The sequence below is a fragment of the Vigna unguiculata genome, chromosome 9 (genome assembly GCF_037176805.1).
Source record: "Vigna unguiculata cultivar grain cowpea cultivar isolate G323 ecotype 2 chromosome 9, ASM3717680v1, whole genome shotgun sequence".
Lineage (NCBI taxonomy): Eukaryota > Viridiplantae > Streptophyta > Magnoliopsida > Fabales > Fabaceae > Vigna > Vigna unguiculata.
In genome coordinates, this window is record NC_140800.1 from 8095071 (window position 1) to 8121238 (window position 26168).

A 26168-nucleotide genomic window follows, 5' to 3' on the forward strand; every position below is an offset into this window, starting at 1 on the left:
ATGGAAATGGGAAAAACGGACTGAGTACGTGATATGAATGGAGGATTTTGGTGATTCTGCAGAACACTGGTGTACCGCCTGGCGGCGCGCTGCATGCCGCCAGGCGACGATGGGTGCAGGTACGTCTGTTGCGTGCTTAAAAGAGAGAAGAGGGGGGAAGTGAGTAGAACTGGGATGAGTCATGTTTTAAACAATTATTGATGAAGTTGTAAGAGATAAATAGCCAGTAGTATAGGATTAAGGAAATGGGATTAAGCGTGAAGGCATGAGCATGATCTGTAAGATTGGAAGGAGTGTAGTGGGAATAGTAAGCATAAGAATTTTAGTGACCAGACTCAGAGTCGAATAAACACACTTGTTGGGGTCGCAACTGGAATAAGAGATAAATGAATCAAGATTTGAGGTAATACCTATGAATTGTGTAGAATGAATTATGAATTAACTGAGCAGGGAGTGTGGTACTGTGATAAATCAATTTGACTAGAGAATGTGGTATGGGAAATATTCTAAGGGATTTCTATCAGGAGACAAAGAGAGCTTATATTGTAATGTTGGAAGAGAGTGGTGCATTGTAGGTATGATAGGGAGTTTGGAATGGGAGTTATAGGTACATGTATTTGTTTACATATGATATTTGTAGGCTTGCTTATGTGAGGGTTGAGATTGGGGTTCTTATGCGATCTATGGAAGGGATTTAAAATAGTAAACTGGATTAACTGGAGTGTCATAAACCAGAAAAATGTTGTTCTGGTATGGCGCCTGACGGTCTACTGATAGCCGCCAGGCGATAGCCCTAGCGTGGGAGGGTCTGCACTGAGAGGCGCCTGGCGGCACGGTGTGCTCCGCCAGGCGGTGACGAGAAAACAGTGGGGTCTGGAAGAGCGCTGGCGCCTGGCGGTGGGCAGGTACCGCCAGGCGGTCTGGGCCTGTTTCGCCAGGCGGTGTTGGCTGGTGCGCCAGGCGGCCGTGCACCAGGACACGAGTTGTGTGTGTTGTTTTAATTGATAATGATGCTTTGCTTGGATCGGGAGATGCTGTGCCATGAGCGGGTAGGTTCATGGATGGTGTAACATGTGATGATATGAGCGGGGAGGTTCATATCAAGTTACTCTCACATGGGGATACGAGCGGGGAGGTTCGTATGTTCCGAGCTCACGTTGAGAGATGCCACGTACGGGGAGGTACGGGGGCTGGTGGATCACATGTGTTGGACTACGGGCGGGTAGGTCCGTAGAGCAGGACTACGAGCGGGGAGGTTCGTAGAAGCAGGACCACGAGCGGGCAGGTTCGTGTGAGCATCAGATTCCCGAGTCCAAGGCTAACAAAATGTATGATTTGAAGACTGTTAAGTCTTGGGGTTAGGGTCTTGGCCAAGATTTATAGATAATGATTAAGATGGGTATATGATCTATCCTGTGATTACATGCTTATTATTTTATTTTCTCAGCTCACCCTTTCTGTTTGTGTGTGGCGATGATCGTGTAATTCGTTACACGGGAGCAGATGTTGATACAGGTGGTGCTGAGGATGCTCAGATGGGGGAGTGAGGGCTAGCATGGGAGTAGTGCTAGGATTTTTACTAGATTGTAATTTATGTTTTAAATGCAATTTTTGGGAACTTGTAACATTTTATGAATTGGTTATGAGTTTTGGCGCGCTAACTTAATGAAATAAAATTTTTCCGCGTTGGGATTTTTATCGAGTTGGCTATTAATGCAAATGTTTATTTTAATATTTATTTTTAAGTAATATTCCCTAGGGATGTTACAGTGGTACTTTCTGTTGCGGGTCTGTGTCGTGTTGTTAGCATCTAAGCAAGGTAAAGAAAGCTAGTTTTCTTCGTCTTTCGTTGTAGGTGCTTGTTTTCCCTTCTATTGTTGCATAAAATGAGTTGGAAAATGTTTGTGCTTATGTGAGATCAAAAGAAAGATGTTTGGTTTGTTTGTTTTGGGTTGCATGCGCGGAACAGTGGGGGAGAACTGATATTCTCGCCCAAGCGAGCTCGCTTCGCCTAGGCGAGAATAGCAGAAGCTCGCCCAAGATTCTGCCTCAAGCGCTCGCCCAGGCGGCCAGTCACGTTTTGAGCGACGCCTTGTCTCGCTCAGGCGAGAAGGCCTCGCTTGAGCGAGAGCTCGTGAATTCTCCCAGGGGCCACTGTTGCATGTCTCACCTAGGCGAGAGCCCACGTTTTGAGCGAGGCAATCTCCTCACCTGAGAGAGGTTCCTAGCTTGGGCGAGGTTAGTGCAGTGAGTGCGGGCACTGTCTTCTTGACTATTTTAATGATTTGATGCATGTATTGTCTAGATTATTCTTCCTAAATATGATGTACGTGAATATGCTTGGGTGTTTGGATTTATGAATGAAATTGGCATGCTTGGTATGAGGTTGATAATGGATTTGTGGCTTGTGATGTCTTAACATGAGAATTGGATGAAGGAAATGAGAAAAGTGGAACTGTATGAGAAAAATGATTCTGATTGTGTGATAGGCGTAATTCCATGAGTCTCGTGGGGAGATCTCATGGTGGTGAGTAGTGTATATGTTAGGATAAAGATTCAAGTAAGGATCGCATCTCGAAACTCTAAAGGGTCAGTGAGTCTCAAGTAGAGCAAACTGACCCAAGTGGTGAGAGTAGCGGGAGGCCCTAGTCTTTGGCAGGATAATGGCCTTAGACGCTTAAAGGCTAACCTTGTGTGTGGTAGGGTGAAACCCATTGGCAATGGCTCTACAGAGCAGTAGAGGCCACCACAAGTGCAAGCATCCAATGAATCCGATCCTAGTATATGTATCCGGATAATTGAGTCATAGTGTCTTGCTTATTTGCTATAATGTGATTCTTGTGCCTACTGTGTTGTATGTTTGGACTGTTTCTAAATATTTCTCTGCGATAACATGCACAATTTAATTCACTCTAGCTTACCCTGTCATTTCTTTTGTGTGTGTGTCCTTGTTTTGATTTCCCTTTTGCGATGATCATCATGTGGTGGGAGCAGATGGAAATACTTCTGGAGGTAGGCCTGATGGTGGTAGCGGTGCAGCTTAGTGGGCTTGTTGATGTGGCCCTCGAAGGATAATTCTATGGCCCTAGTGCCTTTGTAATCCCTTGCTCTAGGAGCTTTTCTTCTGCATAATTGTGAACTTTGTTGTTTCTGTTTTGGCTATGGCATGGTTATATGCCTAGAACCCCTTTCAAGTACTCCCATGGATGACTGTAAAAGTGTATTCCCTAACTATGGTTTTTCATCAGTTTGCTTTGCTCTTTATTATTATGAATATGGAATGTTTTATTTAATAAATTAATCTATTTAAATAGGATGTCACAATAAATAAATAAATAAATATATATATATATATATATATATATATATAACAATTGAATGTTAATAAAATGTTTGTAATAGTAAAATATCTATCCATTATGTTTTATAAGAAATATATATTCTAAATGTGTAAAATACTAAGTTAGGAAACACTCTTTTTTTTTTCTATATTTTGCTATAAATAATTTATTGTAAACATTTTAGACTAACATGTACTATTTTTTCTTAGACGTAAATGTAAAGGTTCACGTAAATTTGGTTTCAATAGACTTAATTATGTTCTTCATTTTTAAAAATTGAAGTAAGTTTTATTTTTCTTTTTCTGAAAACAAAATCATTTTAATATTTCAAATTTAAAGAAAAAAAAACATTTGTAGCCCCTCTAGCCTTAAAAAAGTCATGAAATCGTTGTAATATAATCAAATCCAAAAACACTTGTTAATGAAACGCAAAGTAACTATTTAATGTTGTTTAGTTAATGGTCTTGAATGTAAAAGTTAAATATTAAGCCAAAAAGTTACGAACAAATAGTAATACCTTACGTCAAGATTAAATTAAATATAAAATAAAGTCAAAATACATTTGTAATTGTGCTAACGTTACCGCGTGGAGATTCTCGAGTGTGCCATTTATTTTTTTGGATTTCTTGTTACAAATGTTTTCCCTGAAATTTGAACCAGTTCACTATACTCTAGATTTTAGGTGAAATTCTTCCTCACATATTTTTGGCAAGGATGAATTCTTTTATAAATATATTTTAAAAAATAAAAAATAATTTTAAAAAATTAAAAATTACTCATATTGTAATATTCTAATTTAGTAATATAAAACTAGTAAAATAAAACATTTCATAATAATATTCAAACAAATTAACATAATAAAAAATATATTAATACAATCATGTTCAAAGTGTAAAATACACCATTTATACAATAACACTAAACCTACAAAAATATTCCTACACCGAAGATACTGACATCACTCATACATCTACTACAATCTCACAACTTTAATTATAGACTTCTCATCTTCAGAGGTATCTCTAAACTTGCATCGTCATATGCAACTTGCATCGTCATATGTTTACACCAGAATGGTGATTACCACAAAAAAAAAAAACACAAGACTACAAAGTGCAAGGGTAAGCTACTATACAAAAGAGTTATTTTAAGACCATTTAAATCATATCAATTATAAGTCATACATGGGCAAACTACAATAATTCATATATTTGCTCAGAGACAGCTCACATTAAACTCAATTATCCGGATACATACATTTGGAATCAGATTCACTAGAGACTTGGACTTATGGTGGTCTCTATGCTCTGCAAAGCCATTGCCAATGGGTCACCCTACCACACACAAGGTTAATACATCATCATCTAAGACCATTTTCTTGTCATAGACTATGATCTCTTCCTACTCTCACCACATGATCCGTTCAACTCTATTTGAGTGTGAATGATCATTAGAATTTCAGGATGTCACCTTACATGAATCCATAGTCCAATGCATACACTATAATATCACCACCACAAAATCTACCCATGAGACCCATGAAATTATGTCAAACACATATGCTTATATACATTAACAAACCCATTATCATCACAGTTTTACATAAATACTTTCACCACAATTAATTACCTTCATAATCACATTTTCATATTCATATATCAATAATTCCATCTCAATCAATTATAATCTCAAATATATATACATACACAAAGTATATCAAAACAATGAAAATCATTTCTCTAACCGCAAACTTCTAAAAAAAAATCCCACCAGTCAGAGTGAAGAATCACGTGTCTAGGATCAGCTGTTAAAATTTAAGCTCCATCTGACGGTTAACGAAGTGGAAATCTTCATTTTACCAAAAGGACGTAGTGTTGAAAGACCAGGTAGCGCCTAAAGCCAGAAAGTGGCCACCAACGCCAATGAGACAATGAACCGCTGTCAAACTGGTGTCCGGTGGTAAGGAGTGGCGCTTGGCGCCACACGTGCAATGGCTTTTGTTATGGGTTTCCAAAACTGGTGCCCAATGTCCCATTAGTGCAGTCTAGAGCCGTGATAGTAACAGACCACTAAAGGAGAATTGATCTAAGTTGATTAGTCTAATTAAATACATTCTACCATTTCTTTTCATTCAATTGAGTTCGAAAACAGTGGTCAAATGTACCAATTTGGGCCAATTACTTTTGCACCGTTCAGGGAACGACCGACCTCAACAAACTCATTTTTTATTCCGATCCAATAAATATTTGTCATAAAACGACGAGTTTCATCAAAGATCTGTCATGGGTCAAGGCAACTTGCTAGGATTTGGACCGAGCAAGAAGTGAAGCCAACATTTACGCCAAGAGGGAGGGCCGACCTCAACATAGTTACTTTGGAGTGTGGTGAAGACTTATCATAATGTGTACCGTCTTGGCGAAATTCCCAACAAGTTTCAAGATCCCAGTCCTTCCCAAAAAGTGGGTAGGTCATAGGACGAGCTACCCCACAAGAATAAGTTAACCTTATAAATTTAGTCATTCTCAAAAAGCAGGTAGGTCATAGGACGAGCTACCCAAAAAGCAGCTAGGTCATAACAAGCTGCCAAAACATCAACTTTTGAATGATGTGGCAAACAATGTGCCACACAATGACAAACCTTCATTGTTGCTCTTCTCACTCTCAGGTACTCTCAAAATAAAATCTTCTTCCATTATTGTGCTGCTGACTTATGTTGATGACATGCTTCTCAATGGTAATGACATATCTGAAATCCAAGTGGTTAAAACTCACCTTTATACTCAGTTCCATATCAAACACTAAAGAAAATATTATATATATATCTCATAACTGAAGCAGGGCTCCTTGGTTGCAAAGTTGTGTCCATTCCCTCTTATCATTCAGTGAAGTTAAATGCTGATGAAGGATTACTTTTATTTGACCCCTCCTCCTATCACCATATCATTGGACGGTTAATTTACTTGACCCATACATGACCTGATATTTCTTTTGTCGTCCAACAATTTAGACAATTTGTATCTTCCCCCCGTGAGCCTCATATGCAGTAAGACATTTGTGTTCTTAGATATCTGAAGAATGCCTCTGGACTTGGTCTTCAATATAAATCCAACATTGATCTTAAACTCCAAGCATATTTAGATTCTGATTAGGCTTCTTGTGCTACCACACGACACTCCGTCTCTAGCTTTTGCATCTTCCTTGGTACTTTTGTGATCTCTTGGAAGTCCAAGAAAAAAACCACGATTTCAAGATCTTCTTTGGAAACTGAATACCGTGCCTTGGCCTCCCTGGCAAAAACCCCATTTTTCACGAGCGTACAAAACATGTTGAATTTGATTGCCACCTCATCTGACCAAAATTCTTGGATGGTCTCATACATCTTCGGCACATTCTTTCCGCTAGTCAACTTGCAGATGTCTTCACAATGGGCTTTTTTGTATTTCAGGGTCCCTTTGACCAAAATATTGTAAAACGGGGTTCGTTGAATTTTTTTTTTAAAAAATGGGTCATGTCGTTAGCTGGGAGGACGACTTCCAAAGTGAAGTCGTCATTCCCAAGACCGGTTTCGCTTCTTATTTTTTTAAATGAATATCGTTGGTTTTTTTGTATTTCAGGGTCACTTTAACTAGAATATTGTAAAATAGGGTTAGTTGATTTTTTTTTTTTAAAAATGGGTCATGTCGTTAGCTGGGAGGACGACTTCCAAGGTGAAGTCGTCATTCCAAGACCGGTTTCGTTTTTTTTTTTTTAAAATGAATGTCGTTACTTCACATAACGGTTTTTGTTTAATAGAAAAGTGGAGTCGTCCTGTCACATGACGACTTCACTTTTTATTTTTTTTAACTTTTTAATTTTTCAGTTTTAATTATTTCTTTTTCTTTTTCTTTATTTTATTTTTTAAATATTTCAGATTTTTTTTTTAAATTTAACGGTTTTGCTTATTTTTTTTTATTTTTCAGTTTTGATTAATTTTTTTATAATTTTTCAGTTTTCGTTATTTGTTTTTTTTAAACTGATTAGTTATTAATATTTTTTGAATTTTTAATTTTTTTTTAAATTTTGTTAGATAAAAAAATTATGTTGATTGTATTTGTAATAAAATAAACTAAAAATAATTACAGATACAATCAACATAATTTTTATATCTAACAAAATTTGAAAAAAAATTAAAAATTTAAAAAATATTGAAAAAAATTAACCAAAACTGAAAAATTATAAAAAAATAATCAAAACTGAAAAATAAAAAAATAAGCAAAACTGTTAAATTAAAAAAAAAAAGAAATCTGAAATATTTAAAAAATAAAATAAAGAAAAATAAAAAGAAATAACTAAAACTAAAAAACTAAAAAATTTAAAAAAAAAATGAAAAGTGAAGTCGTCATGTTATAGGACGATTTCACTTTTCTATTAAAAAAAATCGTACGTGAAGTAATGACATTCATTTAAAAAAAAAGAAGTGAAACCGGTCTTGGGAATGACGACTTCACTTTGGAAGTCGTCTTCCCAGCTAACGACATGACCCATTTTAAAAAAAAAAAAATTCAACAAACCCCATTTTACAATACTTTCGTCAAAGGGATCCTAAAATAAAAAAAACCTTTTACAGTGTCTTTTCATCCTACATCTTTTCAAAGTGGTACTTTTAAGTTTGGCCTTCACAGTTTACGACTAGCTTAAGGGAACTGATAGAGATAGTTATAGAATATCTCTTATGGTTTTCTATTTTTGATGTACAATCTGTTTCTGTTTATTTCCGTTTTTCTTGGCTTGGATATTCAAATCTTTTTTGTATCCTTTTGCGCGATTGGTATATACGAAACTATTTCTCTTTCTTCTCTTTTTTTCTATTCCAATTCACTAACAGGATGACCCACGTATGTGAATGGGGAAGGAAGAAAACCCTCCAACATGAAGAAAGAAAAAGGGATTACAAATGAGACGTGTAAAAAACAGATGTAAAAAAAATAATGTCATTGGACATCGAAGAATGAATTCACACAATTTTTTAAGTACGAAAAACTACCACCATCTAGTTTTAAAATAGAAAATAAAATTAAAATTATGTTATAATTTAGGAACCTATTTTATCATCTAATTCTAAAGGAAAGTAGCCGATCACATCTTTCTAAATTTTAAATTGAAAGAAAATGAAGCGGTAGAAAAACGTTTCCTTTTTTGTTTTTAAATTATTCGTTAAGAGATATAAAAAAAAAATCTTTTATCAACAAATTTTTGTTTTTATTTTTCGAAACTAAAATGACAGAATATTTTAAAATTGTTTTGATTTATGCAATATTTTACAGTTTCCTGTACTCTAAACCTGATATGTCTTCAAAAAGTATACTGACGTTCATATTTTAAAATACATTAAAACATTTTCAATGTATCAAAGAAAAAAACTACTTTAACACAAGTGTTCACAAATCACGGCCATTCAACACTTATCTTTTTTCCAATATATCATTATATTATAATAAAATATAAATTTATGGGATTTTAGAAATGAATATAAAAAGTGCTCCATATCAAAATCGGTGCATGTTAAATATATAAGAAATAAACAAATAAACAGTGCGAATGAAACAAGAGAGAATCTGGACTACTTCATCACAATTTTCTCTGACCCTAATCCAAATTTCTCCAGATAGAGAGAATATACAAAAAGCTCCTGAGAACATTTCAATTTCCACATGTGATGTCCAAGACAAAGATTTGAAAATGATGATATCAGAGGGTCCATTTCCACAACTCTACACAACTGCATATTCTAATTTGAAGTTGGTTGCTCTGAAAGCAACTGCAGTGGCCATGAATCCGTTGGAGTAGGATACCTAGGATGTGGTTTTGTGATCGTGGAGGTTGGTTTTGGTGTCTGGTCACCAACATTATGAGGACCATGATGAGCAGTTATGGGGACAACCAAAACTGCATGTCCTTGCTGCACTACTGCAGGTTCTGTGCTCGACAATTGCAGATTCTCCCCTGAAAACTCTGCAATCTTTTCTGGTTGTGGAAATGGATTCATCAGGTTAGCTCCACATTGGGCTACTCTTGCTTTTATTTCACCGGCAAGTTTCTCAATTTCAGTTTTCAGAACACAATTCTCCTCCTCCATCTCATTTTTCTCCATAGTCACCTACCATGAATTTCTCACTATAATCAGATTCAAAAGAAGACAAAATTGATTGAAATCATGAATAATGAACATGGTCTATTAGTGTCTTAAGGTTCTTTAGTCTCAGACTATGTCCATTCAAAAACACTCATGAAATAAGGTACTTCTGCAGAAAAGAACCTTTTACGAAACTTCAATTGCTGAGTCAAACATACCATTAAAAATGCAAACTTTATCCTAAAAACAGCCGAAATCTTTGAAATTGATCTTTTCTAAACACATGCAAGGAATCTCCATTGGATAAAAAGTGGTGAAGAACTTACGTAGTGAGTCTCTGACAACAGAGATGCACTGTCCTTTTTCAAGGACTCGATCTGACTGAACAACTCTTTCAGCAATCTGATGGATTCCCTCAAGATAGAAGCTTTTCCATTGTTCTGTTCTTTAAGATCTGTTACCTCGTCCCAGAGAAAAACACAGCCCCAAAACAAAAAGAAACAAAGCAGCACTAATATTAGACCATGTAAAAAGTCTCAAAAGGTGACATTATCTAAGAAATCAAACATAAAATAAAAATAGTGCATGCAATAACCAGATTGCTAGTAAAGTTCAAATTGACCGTAACAAAAATTTGAGACTCTGATATAAGATTAAAGTACTAAAATTTGATTCAGTGGTGACATAAGATTAAGTTACCGAGTGTATCAGCAAGACCAAGAAAGAGTTCATTCAACTGTCCACGCTTCTCTTTCTCTCTTTCAGCCTTGCGAATTCTCTTAGGGATTTTTTCTTGTTTCTGTTTATTGGAACAAGACCTGCACCACATTAAGCGTTCCCAATTATTCTATAAACTAAGCACTGAATCAATTATTCGATAAACTTTTGAAGAGCAATGGGTGAATAGAACCTCTAACCTTTTTCTTGATAAATCTTGTGAATTGTTGACCTTTTCAATAACAGTGGCTGAAGTCTCAGACACCATTGTAGAAATCTCAAAGAAGCTTTTAGGTTACTTGCAATTGTTTCTGAAGAGTGAATCTTTCACTAACACAAGTCTTCTGAAATTTGTGGAAAGAGTTAGACATTATTATTGTAAGAGTGTGAGCGTGGCGAGAGGTAACCGTTCGCACCAGGCACGTGGTTATCAAATGCTCGTGTGCTCCCACCACCATTCAAACTCATGCATTACATCTTTCTCTAATTTTTTTAATTATTACTGTTTTATAAGATAATGTGGGGTGCTTAAAGTGTTTATATTAAGTAGATTGTACTTATTTGGAACAATTTATGAGTTTTAAATTAGTAATTAATAGAATAATGAATATAAATATTTTTTTGAAATTTAACACAAAATCGTGTGGCCTCCACAGTGATACGTTCCGGCAGCGTGTGTCTACCACACACTCATAACACTTCTTCACGTTGAAGTTAGCCACGTCATCATCATATGTGTTTTTAACACACTCCTCTCTTTTATTTAAAATTTATTTAAATTCTCATATTTTTTAATTGAAATATTATTGATGAGAATTTGAGTTTAATGAAAAAAAAAATATTATTTCATAATGAGGTGAAAGATTCGAATATTTTTTCGAAAAAAAATTCTTAGGTATGAAACATTAAAGTATACTTTAATAAATAAAAAAATGTGTCTCTTTGTATTTAATCTTTGGAATGTTGTAATACTAGTTAGAAACCATTATAAAATTAAGATTCACTGAAAGTGTTAATGTTAAAAATCCAGTTTGCATGTAAAACAAAACAGTTTGAAATAAAAAAGAAAGTGGAGTGAGTTGGTAAGTGAAATATTTGTTTTATTTCTAAAAAAAATTGGCTTTTATTACTGTTTATTAAAGTTATAATATATTTTCTACCATTAATTATCGAAAAGTAAAAATTAAAAAGAAATACTATGATTTTGTTAAAAAAATGTTAAAAATAAATATAAATTATCAATTTCATGAAGATTTAAAACGGTTAATAATATTATTGATAAAAAAAGTCTCTTTGATATTCAGATGAAATGGATTACTTTTATAGATAGAAAGTTGAACTATTTATATATATTTCACTATATAATATATTTTAGTTAGTTTTAAATAAGATTTTTTTTTTTTTTACTTACTATCAGAAAAAAAACTTAAATATAAATATTAAAGCAATTATAACATAGTTTAACAATTAATAATACATGAATGATATGTTTTGTTATGTAAACTATTGTAACTTTTAAAGTTTAACGATTAATAAATGAATGATTAACATAAATAATAAAAAAAATAATAAAATAGAAATGAAAAAAAAATAATATTCACAATAAATTTTTCCCAAAAATATAAAAGAATTTATACAAAAAAGTTCATAATACATAATTATATTATAAATATTTTATTAATATTTACACATATCAACTTTACATAATTCATTGTGGATTAAATTTTATATTTTTATTTATAGTAAAATAATAACATTAAAGTGAAAATTTTATTATATAAAATGTATTTTATTTATTGTTGTTTTTAATTTTTTTTAGTCCAACAAAATTAATTTTCTATCTTTTTTTTTTCTTTCTCAACATTACTCTTCAATCAAATATTAAAAAAATTCTAAGGTAACTTTAAATATGTTATATCCATGACAATTTATGTGGGTTAATGTAATTTATTTGTACTATTGATTTCTTATTACAATCCTAAAACTTAATTAAATCAGATCAATATGCTTTGAAATTGGACGAAAAAATATAATGCAATTATAGTATTTAATTGACAGAAAATATAATTATGAGTGAGTTTGGCTAAACTTGAAATAAATAATTTTAAAAACAATCACTTGTATAGGAAATATATAGAAAAACCTTATTCAAAAAACAAAAAAAAAAGTTATTTTTTAAAATAAACATATTAGAAAAATATATAAAAATAGCTGAAATATGCTTATTTTTATTAAAAAAATGTTTTTTTCAAAAAGAAAAAGTTGAGTAAAAACAAACTTATTCTTTGTCTACAAAAACAAATATTTGAATTATAGTTCAAATAATTTTTATAATATCACTGTATTGCAATTAAGTTTCTTAAAGAATATGATTTTCTTATAATATTTATTTCAAATATTAAGGAACTAGAGTCATTCAATAGTATATTATTGAAGGATTTTTTTTTTTTTTTATAAACTGAGTATTCGTCAAACCATTACACCATTACAACAAAGTATGAATATTGATAAATAGTTAAGTCATCATCACTATCTGTGTTTTTAACACACTATTTACTATTATTTAAAATTTATGTAAATTTTTTTATTTTTGAAATATAGCTAATGAGAATCGGATTTAATGAAAAGAGATATAATTTGATACTGTGACGAAAGATTCCAATATTTGTGGAAAAAACATTACATATGAAACATTATAGTATAATTTAATAAACAATAAAATGTGTCTCTTTGTATTTAATCTTTGGAATGTTCTAATGCTAGAAACCACTTTAAAATTAAGATTCATCGAAAGTGTTAAGGTTAAAAATCCAGTTTGCATACTTTTTTTTTATAAAATAAATAATTTTAAAAATAATCACTTGTAAAATAGCTTATTGAAAAACAACAAAAGTTACTTATTCTGAGAATAAACATATTAGACAAATATATAAAAATAGTTGAAATATGCTTAACAACAATTTTTGTAAAAAATGATCTAAAAACAAACTCACTCTATGTCTACGTAAACAAATGTATGACTAGATTATAATGCAAATTATTTTTATAATATCACTGTATTGCAATTAATTTTCTTTAAAGAATATGATTTGCTTATAATAGTTATTTCAAATGTTAATGAATTAAGAATAGTATAATAACTTTGAAGGAGAAAGAAATTCTAAACTAAAGTATTCTTCAAAATAATGCAACAAATTATTGGTAGATTTAATTTTATATTCAAAAGTTTTGAAATAATGATGTAAGAAGTAATATATTAATTGACACATCCAATTATACATAATTATATTAACAACTCCAATCATTATTTTAAAAATGTTTTTCACAACTAATTATTAGAATCCAACTTATAATTAATAACTTCTGAACAAAAATTAAATAAATTGATTTTAATAACATGTATTGCTGACAGATTGATTTTATCATCATTTGAATGTGAAATATCAATCAGACAAAATTAATTATGATAAAGGAAAAGTATTATATAGTAGGAAATTAAGAAAGTAAATGTCAATTTAAAATAATAATTTTATCAGTTAGTTTAAAAATGCTTTCTATTATCAGTTGTTATGAAATTAGTTTAACCCCGTATATTATAACCCATTGTAAAACTATAACTAAAAACATGTTAAACTCTGTATATTATAACCCATTGCGAAACACATTACACATTTTCTTAAAAAAACATGTTTGAATATATATATATATATATACACTATGCGAAGCGTGTTCTAAAAAGTTTATTCTGATAAAAAAATTTGTTGTGAAACATATAATTCAGATGAACACATTACACATTATATTCCAAAAAACATGTTTCAATATATATATATATATATATATACTATGGGAAGCTTGTTCTAAAAAGTTTATTCTGATAAAAAAATTTTGTTGTGAAACATATAATTCAGATGAACACATTACACATTTTATTCAAAAAAAACATGTTTCAATATATATATATATATATATATATATATATATATATATATATATATATATATATATATATATATATATATATATATATATATATACTATGCGAAGCTTGTTCTAAAAAGTTTATTCTGATAAAAAAAATTTGTTGTGAAACATATAATTCAGATGTTACTTCTAAGAAGGATAAAATGATTATTTTAAAAATCATGGGGTACAGGAAGGAAAAGCCCATATTTGGGAGCATATTTATTCTAGAATGATAATTTGAAAAACTAATTTCATCATTCAAGAAAATTATGAGCACCTGAAATTGGATCAAACATATTATTCTATCTAGATGTGATGATACACACACTTCTCATTATGTCCACTAAGATATCATTTCGAATGCACACTCTTCTATAAACTAATGCTTCTTTTATACATTTTACAGTCACTAAATGTAATGTGTAAGTTAACTTTAAGTTCTTGAGCACCCAAACTTGAATTTGCGAGGATTCATTCTTCCATTTAGCGCAAGGGCAAGCACATCATATTCTTCGACATACCATAATTCAGACACCACTGCCTGAAAATGCATCACAAAAGTCAAATTATACGTAAACAAAGTTCATATATATATATATATATATATATATATATACATATAAGAAAATATTGTAGTTACTATTAGGACATATTCAAATAATAATAATTAAAAGAAAAAATGCATGTGCCTTCTTTCTCTTTACCACTAATATTTAATCTTTATCATTCTATGGTAGATATATATATGATCTAGAAGATTATAAAGATCATAAACATTCCAATACCAACTATTGACAAATCTCAGATTTCAGTATTTTTAACTGCAATTCCAGTTATTGGTAACCCCCATGAAATAAATAATCACAGACCTGGAATCCACGAATCTGACTGTTAAGCCGATTCACTAGCTCATGGAAAAAGTGGATATCATCTAACGTATTAAGTTGTTCCTGCATAATAACATGAAGTCATTATTTGCTATACTTTCTGTTCTCATATTCATTTCATATAAGCTTTTCTTCAATATCACTTCACACTTTACCATACTTCAAACATATTGCCAAACAAAAAGAGAAGAAAACATGCTCAAATCATATGGCAAAATAAACTTCAAAACTTTATAACATGCCCAAATGAAATGAATATTACCGTAGGTGATGATACTGTAGGTGGACCCAAAAGCCTTGCAAATGAGGTGTGGAGAATTGCAGCATCATACTACAGATGAAAATAACATATCATCAAGCATTGCAAGGTAACACAATTTTATTGGCATATATGACTTCAAATTACCAAGTAACGTTAGAAAAACTATAGGATATGAGTCCACACAGGGAACAGTAATATCATAAGAGAATTCTTAAGAGGACACTACAGGACATAAGATTTCAGACTCCTAAAGGCTATTATTCGTGTCTTAATTCCCACGGCTTTCAAATTTATACGTGCATGACAACATGTTCTAACTGCATCTTGAAACTCCACAGTGTAGTCCCAATTAAGACATTGGTAAATACACAATTTACTTATAGCAAAAGTGAGTATTCAAGACATGCTTACAAGTTGCTTTTCTGGTGCTCGTGGAAGTGCATTCTTCAACATAGAACGAATGATTACGGGATCTGTACCAGAGATGACCTACAAAATTAGCATAATTAGTCAGCCAGGGCTTGTGAAGGTGTCACAACTCAACATAAAGAGTAATGGAAATATTTCTGCTTTTCTTTGGTTACTAGTTTCAGTTTCTTTCTATATACTGATTGTTGCTCAGGTTGAAAGTTTCAACAATTGACTCTGCTTTGCAGGTTGGAATTAACCAAATAAAATGAAACTTGATGCCACCAAGTTATTATAAAAATGCACAGAAAATATCCCAAAGTATTTTTATATAATCAACAGAAAGCATTTCTGTCTCTTTCTTAGTGAACAAATACAGGACAAAATTTCTTCTTGAGAGTAAAATAATGGCAAAATATTTCCTGAATCAGTAAACCTAAAAGTCTGAATGAATCATACAAGTAACTGAGAATGCCAAAATATTTCCTAAAGTACAAGTATGCTTTGACCGAGATTGTTGCCCTAGGAATAGTCCTATGGATCCAAAATTGAAGCTTTTTCAAGGTTATGAGGATTTATTTAAAGATTTTGGAAGATATCGCCGTCTAATAGACAAACTTAATTATGTCACTGTCACTAGACCAGATATCACATGCAGTTAATGTGGTTAGCCAACTCCTAAAGGTCCCCTGTGAAAGTCATTGGAATGTTGTGATACATCAAGAATGCAGCAGGTCGCTGTTTAATATAAAGGTTCCAAAATTGTATTTTTACTATTGTGATACTGATCAAGAGCATCGCCATCAGTTAGAGGTCCACTACTACATAGTGTCTTCTCATTAGTAAGAATTTGATTTCTTGGAGGTGCAAGTGTTGAATGAGTATGAGGCTATGACAGCAGCTACATGCAACATTACCGGCTTAAACAACTTCTCCATTGTTTAAAATTTGGAGATACAGATATAATTGGCTAATATATGACAATGAAGTTGCCATTCACATTGCATCAAACTCGGTTTTCCATAAATGGACTAAACACAAATTGATTGTCATTTTGTGAGAGAAGGTGTTCTGTGGAGAAATCATCACAAACTTTGTCATCTCCAAGTGATCGACTTGCAAACATGCTCACTATATCCCTGAACTCTCATCATATTGACCACATTTGTAACAAGTTTGGCTCTTATGATATTTATGCTCCAGCTTGAAGGGAGTGTAAAAGATATGATTCTATCTTAATAATTAGAGAAATAAGTAGAACTGATAATTAGGGATATTCTCCATTATTAGCCATTGTTAGGTTTCCCTGTATTATCGTTGAATAATTATAAATTTAGGATTTACACGTGTGATTAAACACAATTCACACCAACAGAGAAACTCTTCAACAAGTGTCAAGGACAATGGAACAAATACTTAAAATTATGGAAAATAACCTGCCAGCAACCCAGGAGCACTCCAGTTGAGGTCAAAACAACTCTATCCAAAACAATTTTCAGAGGGCAGATTTTTGAAACAACAGCTTTCACAGAGGATGCTTCAGCTTCTATCTGACACAAAAAATGATTCCCATGAGCTTCCTAAGCATACTTCAAGATGGAACAAAGACATCCATAATTGAAGTATACCTTATACCTCTTCTTTGGTCGCGAGTACAGGAACAATATGGTGGGAGGCATGGAACATGCTAAAATGGTACAGACTGGAGTTCTGAAACCAGATTGCTAATTGACAAACATGTAAAAATTCCGATAAAAAAAATGAAGAGAAGTTTGAAGCAGGACAGTTTTGCTTAAAGTTTTAACATATTGACCAGTAAATGAATTTTAATTCTGCTATTGGTTGATCCAATAATATAGCTTACCTTTATCAAAGTATGGATTAAAATTTTTTTTGACAGCCTCCCTGTGTCATGCAAATTGTGATGTGTTATATGAATATCAAATTGCTTGGGGTAAATTAATAAACATATTAAATCAATACGGTAATAAAGAAGGATATATGAAACTGAAGATCATCATTTCTACAGTCATAATTTATGAATGTGATATGCAATTCTCCATAACAAGGAAAGCAAAATAAAAAATGGATATTCTCAAACTTTATGCCTAACTCAACATCACAAAATCAGATTAAAAGGTAAGATTTGCATCTATTTATGTATTATAATTTGGCCATATCTCTGGATGTCATGGGATCTCCAATGCATCCCTTCAAGTGAGAATTGGACATCTCAAGTGTGTGAGAGAAGATAGAATTAGGTTGTTTCATAATCTTTTGGACAAGATTGGAAGAGTTGTTTGTTATCATTATATCAGCACACATCAACATGTAAATCATGTCAATGTGATTTTAACAAGTAAAATGAGAGGGATCCCATACTAAACAAGAGTGCCTTGAAACTTGTCAAACATTGACGAAGGGTTTGCTTCAAATAGCCTTGTTGAGTTTGCATGCTAATAAAGAATCAACCACCCAATAGACAGGAGATTGTTTCATGTAAACAAATTCATCCAATAGACTATTTAGGAAGACATTGTTCACATCAAACTGAAGAAGTGGGCAATGTCTGGTAAGAGCTAAGGACAATATAATACTGCTAGGGTTGTATTCAGTTCGATATAGTTTTTGTTATCGGTGTTCGGATTATTAGCTGTTCTTTACAACCCTGTTTCTTTTCATTCTCTATATACAGAGAATCCTTGTTTTCCTTTGTACTCTTTTGTCAATACAAAAGTTACCTTTTCAGTTTCTCACCTCTCTCTCTCAACTCTAATATGGTATCAAGAGCTTAGTGATTCATGGATTCAGAAAATAATCATCCTCCTCCACCTCCATGGCCTTGTAATGAATCTGGCTGCACTGTTTCCTCTGCAGTTTTTGTCAAGATTTCTGAAAAACTTGATGATTCCAACTTGCTTTGGCGTCAACAAGTAATCATGCATCAAATCCCATCCTCTTCAACATTTTGTGTTCAATCAGTGAAACATATCAGGATAATTGCAAAATTAATTCAGTCATGTATTCTTGGATCAGATGTTGTTGTGTTGGCTGCAGTCCACTCTATCAAGATCCTTTGTGTCATGTATACTTGGATGTATTCATTCCTGTCAATTATGGGATAAAGTGCATGATTATTTCCACAAACAAACAAGAGCAAGAGTGCAAAAACTTTGCAGTAAATTTTGTTCCATGACTCTTGATGATCGTTCAATGGGTGATTTTCTTCTTAAAATCAAATATTTGGTTGATTGTCTTGCTCTGATAGGAGATCCTACTTTCTTTAAGAACACACTGATGTTATTCTTGAAGGGCTGCCTCAAGATTATGAATATGTTATTTCTGTTATTGAAAGTAAGTTTGAACCTCTCCCTAATGAAGAAGATTAAGCTCTTTTTCTTGCACATGAGTTGTTGGGAATCCAAGAGTCGGTCTAACAACTGCTCTAATACCAGTTAATAGGAAATAACGCACATTTCCTATAATCAAATTTATAAAAACAATATAAACGCATAACAATCACACACAAAATTGATAACCGAGCTCAGCCAATTATGCCTACGTCTCCGAGTTGTTGCAGACTTTTTATTTGAAAGAGAAAATTATAAAACAGGTGTTTTCAAAACACGGAACTCACAACCCAAATAAACTGAGAAAAATTAAATATTATTTCTCTCTCTCTCTTGTTTTTGGAATACTTAAAAGATTTTGCGTATAGGTATTTATACATACATGCTTCATTTCTAATTGTCACAACTAATTTCCTATATTTAAGTATTCTATTCATTTCTTAATTTTTATATTTCCTAAAAAATAGAACACATTCCTCACGTCTTGTTTGACCAATTCCAACAATCTCCCACTTGAAGACTAATTTCAATTTGTCTTCACACCTTGATCAATACAACAACCTTCTCTTGTATGTTATTCTAACAGGCCAATTGAAGTTGAGCACAACTTCAATTTGTCAATGGTTATTACCTTTGTTAACATATCTACTAGGTTTCTACTTCAATTAATTCCGAGACGTGATTTGGTTTTAAGAAAAAGAGCTGGGTATGTAGCAGTAACAAAAGCTAGTAAAGAATTGATACGGCTTCAAGGTTTGTTAACTGAGTTGGGATTTATCCAGAATAGTGTTCTATATAGTGATAGTCAGAGAGCAATACATTTGGAAAAGAATTCAACATTTCATTCTAGAACAAAACACATTGGTCTCTACTATCACTTCATCAAATCTTTCCTTCAGGATCAGGTGCTAACATTAAGAAAAAATCTAGGAAGTAAAAACCCTACAAATATGTTAACAAAGGTAGTAACAATTGACAAATTGAAGTTGCGCTCAACTTCAATTGGCATGCTAGAATAACATACATGAGAAGGTTGCTGCATTGGTCAAGGTGTGAAGACAAATTGAAATTAGTCTTCAAGTGGGAGATTGTTGGAATTGGTCAAAAAAGAAGTGAGGAATGTATTATATTTTTAGGAAAGATAAAAACGAAGAAATAAATAGAATGCTTAAATATAGGAAATTAATTGTGAGGATTAGAAATGAAGCATGCATGTATAAATACCTATATGCAAAATCTTTTAAATATTCCAACAACAACAAAAAACAAGAGAGAGAGAAAAATTATATTTTATTTTTATGGGTTATTAGTGTTGTAAGTTGAGTGTTTTGTAAACACTTGCTTTGAAATTTTCTCTCTTAAATAAAATGTTTGCAGCAACTTGGAGACGTAGGCATAATGAGTTGAAATCCGTTATCAATTTTGTGTGCGATTGTTCCGCGTTTATATTGTTTCCATAAATCTGATTATAGGAAATGTGCGTTATTTCCTTACATGAGTCTCATCTTCAAAAATACCGCGAGAAAACTGTTCTTGATTCTATATCTCTTAATCTGACTCATGCACTTTTAACCAATTCTTTTTTAAACAATGATGGAGAACCTTCTACTGCTCTGACTTTGACTACTCCTAGTCAAGATACTCAAGTGCAGATCAACAATTTTCGTGACTCCTTTTCTTTTCTTGGTGGTCGCGGAATTGGTTTAGAGGACAAATGGTGACTGCAGAGGGCGTTTTGCCAATGTTCAATGTTAGTTATGCTTCAATACTGCACACGATCATGCTTTCTGTTACTACAGATTTGATAACAGTTTTCAACCTTCCACTCCAAGTAATTTTTACTCTAATTCTCTAGATCATACAGATCAGTTTGGTGAAGAATAATTTTATTTGTTCAATCAACAACAACAATCTTTTACTCCACCTCTTCGATACCCACATGCCAACTATTGTCCTCCCTCACCTCATCCTTCCACTTCACAACATCTCCCTCTGCTATGCTAACCAATACTGGTGCTGGATTACTGCCAACCCCCACTGCTATTCGTCCACAGTTCTGGGGTTTCTTTTCACATTACTGGAGAAAGTCAGAATATTCAACGTAATATTCCTTATGAAGGTCCTGAACAGATCTATATTGGTAATAGTCAAGGTTTGCCTTTTTAATCCTCTGGTTCTTCCTATTTTTTTGTCCACTATAACTAAGTCTAATTAGTGCTAGTAAATATGCTAAGGACAATTTTGTTTATTTTGAATTTCATGAGACTCGTTGTTTTATCAAATCTCAGGTAACTGAATTTGATACTAGTGCTTGAGTCAGATTAAGAGAAGCAGAATCGAGAACAACTACCTCTCAATACTTTTGAAGACTCGCGCACAAGTAGAGGTTCAACTTCTTTAGTAGGAAGAGTTCAAACTTAATTTCAATAATGGATTCATAGGCATGAGGCAAACCTTCAAGAATAACATCAATGTCTTAAGAGAAACAAGATCTCCCATAGAGCCAAGGCAATCAACCAACAATTTCATTCAAAGAAAAATTTCTGCCATGAACAATTTTCAAGAGACATGGAACAATGTTCATTGCAAAGTTGTTTCACTCTTGCTCTCAACTATTTGTGAAAATACTCATGCACTTTATCCCAAACCTTATAGGAATAAAAATTTCGAAGAACATGAAAAAGAAAAGATCGTAGACTATAGCAATGTCAATAGCATTTGATCTTGTTGTTCCTAAGTACAACACGCCAGATTGGTTTTTCCAATGCACAATTTACTTCTCTAAGAAATTGAAGCAGAGCCACAAAGTGCTGAAGATGATGCATGAATCTACCTATTGCCACAAAAGCAAGAAGTTGGAATCATATAGTTTCTCTGAAATCTTCACAAAGGTAGAGAGAGGGGGAGGCAAAGATGGAGGAAGGGGAAGACAGAGGATTTTCAGCCACAAGGGACCTTCAAGCTCTTGATACCATATTAGAGTTTGATAGAGAGAGAGATATATGTTTGCATTGCACACAACTGATGCAGAAGAGTTTCTTTATATAGAGCAAAGAGAAAGGTATAAATCTTATTTATCCTCATCAATACCGAGAGTGTTATACTATCAATCCTATGGATGGTTTGTTACTGATACGCAAATTTTCAATAAATTAAACAAAAGAATTTACCAGAAACAGATAGAAGGTGCAACCTATATCAGACATAGAGAAAAACAACTAGTAACTATCAAAGCTAAGCAGTAGTATGACCATCTGATTCAAAACCATGGGCAAACTCAGAAAAAAAGAATGTATCTTCAACTAAGCATAGATGCATTAAATGATCATCAATGAAACCCAGGAGTCAAATTAGTAACACTTACGCGATAGGTAAAGAAAATTCAGTGCTCAAATACAACACATTAGCTCGCACCGGAGGATTTGCAGGCTGCACATGAAAAATAATCATTAGTTGCTTCCCAAACAGATATGTGAAACAAAGCCTAAATTGTTGTTACATGTCACCTTCAGAACAGGAGTTACATATCCATCTTTCAGTGTGAATATATCTGAAAGGGACAATGACTGAGAGGTTTCACCATGTTTCAGGAAAGCAGCTCCATGCTCATCCAGATCTCTCCCCATCTTGTCATACAACTTTGATCTTTGCTCCGTGTAAGAATTTTGAGAATCTGAGACAGACCCTTCTTAATTTCGTACCAAAATCGATTATATCTCCCTCAAAATCAAATTTTGAATAAAACCCAACTCCAAGACAACATCTTTACACGGAGTTATTACATTAAGCCAAAGAATAAACTGTAAAAGTTCAAACTTGTCTCGAGAAGGCCAAATAATGAGCAATTTGACAAGCAAAAAGATGACCCAAATTGAAGAAACTCTTGACAATTGTCACAAAAGTAAATCTTCCATAAAATGCAAACATAAACGAAACATAACAACCAACCTAACTGAACCTGATGTAAAGAAAAGTTTGAAAACTGATTGGTAAAAGAATCAATATTACCTGAAGAAGCAGATGAAAAAGTTTGCGATGAGTTGTGAAGTGCCATTCTGAACAAGGTGAAGAAGCAGAAGGCACAGACGAGCCAGATCAAAGCCACCCTCTTGGGATGAATCAAGTTCACAGTCTTACCCGTCATGATTTTGTATGCCACGCAAAACCAAAAGGTAACTGTGCGAGTACAATCCCAACCAAATCAGAATCAGTGTCATCCCCACCCATTAGCCAATTTCTTATTCCTCACTTCAATGTAATTAGCTAGCGTGATATATGGGCACAGGCTCCATCAAACTTTTTCTTTTTTTTTTGTATATATACATCTATGATCAAAAACTTTTTTATGCAATTCTATTTCTACGATGAACATATTAATATTGAAATTTACTATTTCGTACATATCATTCAAAGTTTTCCATTTCCTTTAAATAGAGCTCTTCCAGAAAATTTAAATTTGATTGAATTTTTACTTCCTTTGTAGAGAAACCTCTTTTCTGATTTTTTAGGTTATTAAGACTTTCTACAAACTGTTTTTCAAAGCAATAATTTTCTAACTAAAATGCAATTAATTGATTTATAATGTTTTTAGTCAATAAACCATAAATACTACAAATTTTCACTCTCTTAATATTGAGCAAGATGAATAACAACAAATTAATAAGATACTAATATAGTCATTAATCTCTTTACACACTAGTTAAATTAAAGTTTAAAAATACAAATCATTAATTAAATTTAGTGTCAGTAATAAAATTAATTTTCCTTATTATTGTAACTTATTAAAAGTTTATATACAATGAAAAAGATAATAACTACTTTAATGTGTGGTAGCAAATTATTTTTAATGTTAGAATCATTGTTTCTGAAAAACAAATTCAAATTAATAATTATCGTGATGAATTCTAGGATGAACAACCTCTATAAGTGGTTCATAATACACTAAAATTAATCATCATCAAATTTATAAAGGCAAATAATTTTATTATAGAACTTTCTCCACAAAATCTTAGTCAAACTTCTCCTTTCTCTGTCACGATCACAATTATCCTTTCTAAGTTTCCAAGAACGCCACAATTATAATATGTAATAACCTATAATCTTAAAATATCAAATCAAACTTATATAAGTATATAATTTATTACTTTTGTTTATTTATTTTTGAGTTATTTGTAGTTAAAAAATAAAGAATATATATAAATTAATAAAATGAATATTTTGAAAAGAGAAACAGTGTTAGTGAGTGGACAATTTTATTATATTAATGTCAGTTAAAAAAATAAATTAACGAAATTTCTTATTTCTTATCAATGAAATTTACGACGAATAGTATTAATAAAAATATGTAATTTTTTTTATCATAAGGAGACTTAACAAATTAGGTGTACATAAGGATTCAAAGTTTATTTGGATAAAAATAAAGTTATAGAAATTAAAAGAAGGGGTAGAAGGGAAATAAACGCAAGAGGTAATACGAAATAGAGGTAAGGATTTTTTGTATGTAATCTATTATTGTATTATAATTGTAAGGCAAAATTATTTTTTATTTTATTATAATTATTTTATAGTATTTTTATTTAAATCATCATCAATTTGGTACGGTATAAAGGATATATATGATGTTATTTATTTTTTAAAATACTTTTTAGACATTAGATGTACAAAAATTATGATTTTTAGTGGGGGTTTATTAAGAGAGGTTAGTATAACCTCATGTAATTTATATACATCTCAGAGGTTTTTTAAACCCTTGGGAAGTTCCAGAGGTTTTTTAAATGAACCGCATGAAATTCTTTCACTCTTTCAGGTCCTCATTTAACTTCTCAGTACATTCTATTATCCCGCATTAGAGGACAATTTTTTTTCTTCATCTCTCCATTTCAACAATCGATTTCACTACTTTATCTTTGCTTCCAATTTCTCTGTTTTTCTCTTCTCCAATCACTTAATCAAAACTTCAAATTGGTAATGGCTTCTGAATTTTCTTTTACTTTCACGTTGTCAACACCCAATCTGGTTCGACTTAATAAAAATAATAGAACAATTAATAATAAAAATATATTTAAAAAAATAAACAATAAACAAATAAAAATATATATAACTTTTTTTTCTTTTTCTAAATAACAATAGTATGATAATAATAATAACACATAAAAAGAAAAAAATTACTTTAATCTTTTACGTATTTTCTTTTGATGCTTTAGCCCAAAATACTCTATCCACTCACACCACTTTTTCTTACAACTAACAGTAGCCCAAAATTTTATATTCTCACCCTCACTCTATGCTTTGTCATTTCTGCTCCAAATCAAGAAATTAATGATGAGATTCTAATATTTAGAAGCAGAGTCTATTCTAATATCTAGAATCGTTTTTTTCCAAGGATAATTGATTTTGTGCTATGATTTTGTGACACTTTTCTTTCTAGATGAGGAAAATAGTAATATGTTTCTCAATAATATCTCTTCTGCTAATTATAATTAATTTTCTTGATCACCTTTGATTTTTCTGTGATTTGATCCCCATAATGTGATAATATTAAAGCCAATTCTTGCCTTTTAAAATTCTTTGTAATTAAGACTAACTTTATTACGAGATTACATTAGATTTATAATGTTGTGTATATAAACCCATCAAGCAAAAGAATAAGGACATTTTCCTGAAGATTCTGGAGACCTCTCTCTTACCTTAAGCACACAAGTTCTTTAAACCCTCGTATATAAAAAACCCACTCACCTTCGATCACCACTCCCATGTGCTTCTTGGTGTTCCAACACAACTTTTGTAAATCCATTATCTCGCTTAGGTTCACAAATTTTAATTTTTGTTGTGTTATGTGGTCTTTGTTGAGATTTGGTTATGATCTTTGTTGAAGTTGATGTTTTCACCATTTCTTCTTGGTGGGAAAAAAACATTACTGTCGTGCATTTTAGGGGTCATTAGTTACGAATAAGTGAGAGATCTCATGTTTTAACATTTTAGGAATATGTTGTGCCATGTTTTTCATATTAAGTTTTTTTAAAACTTTCTATTTAACATTTTACAAATAATAAAATAATATGTTTAATCATAAACGTTATTTCCTAATCTTTTATTTATTTATTTTCCTAATATTTTCATAAATTA

General features: G+C 31.9%; 2 protein-coding genes across 2 annotated transcripts; both read right to left on the minus strand.

Moving 5' to 3' along the window:
• Positions 1–8864: 8864 nt before the first annotated feature.
• On the minus strand, positions 8865–10578 carry LOC114164671 (transcription factor bHLH47-like). The gene is made up of 4 exons (XM_028049410.2): positions 10371–10578; positions 10153–10271; positions 9780–9907; positions 8865–9477 (listed from the first exon to the last, which is right to left on the minus strand). Exons 1-4 carry the CDS (start codon positions 10436–10438, stop codon positions 9109–9111), a joined length of 684 nt encoding a protein of 227 aa, XP_027905211.2. The 5' UTR covers positions 10439–10578; the 3' UTR covers positions 8865–9108.
• A 3752-nt stretch (positions 10579–14330) lies between these two features.
• On the minus strand, positions 14331–23348 carry LOC114164716 (uncharacterized). The gene is made up of 10 exons (XM_028049463.2): positions 23052–23348; positions 22550–22716; positions 22408–22472; positions 17558–17598; positions 17329–17417; positions 17130–17243; positions 15697–15774; positions 15286–15354; positions 15006–15086; positions 14331–14677 (listed from the first exon to the last, which is right to left on the minus strand). Exons 1-10 carry the CDS (start codon positions 23185–23187, stop codon positions 14570–14572), a joined length of 948 nt encoding a protein of 315 aa, XP_027905264.2. The 5' UTR covers positions 23188–23348; the 3' UTR covers positions 14331–14569.
• Positions 23349–26168: the final 2820 nt, after the last annotated feature.

Coding starts and splice junctions, on each gene's coding strand:
- LOC114164671 (XM_028049410.2), bottom strand. CDS start 10,438: ATGGTGTCTGAGACTTCAGCCACTGTTATTGAAAAGGTCAACAATTCA. Junction 9,908..10,152: donor TGGTCTTGCTGATACACTCG/GTAACTTAATCT, acceptor ACGAGGTAACAG/ATCTTAAAGAACAGAACAAT. Junction 9,478..9,779: donor TGTTGTCAGAGACTCACTAC/GTAAGTTCTTCA, acceptor AATTCATGGTAG/GTGACTATGGAGAAAAATGA.
- LOC114164716 (XM_028049463.2), bottom strand. CDS start 23,187: ATGACGGGTAAGACTGTGAACTTGATTCATCCCAAGAGGGTGGCTTTG. Junction 22,717..23,051: donor TTTTTCATCTGCTTCTTCAG/GTAATATTGATT, acceptor GGTCTGTCTCAG/ATTCTCAAAATTCTTACACG. Junction 15,775..17,129: donor TGCTCCTGGGTTGCTGGCAG/GTTATTTTCCAT, acceptor CTAATTTTGTAG/GTCATCTCTGGTACAGATCC.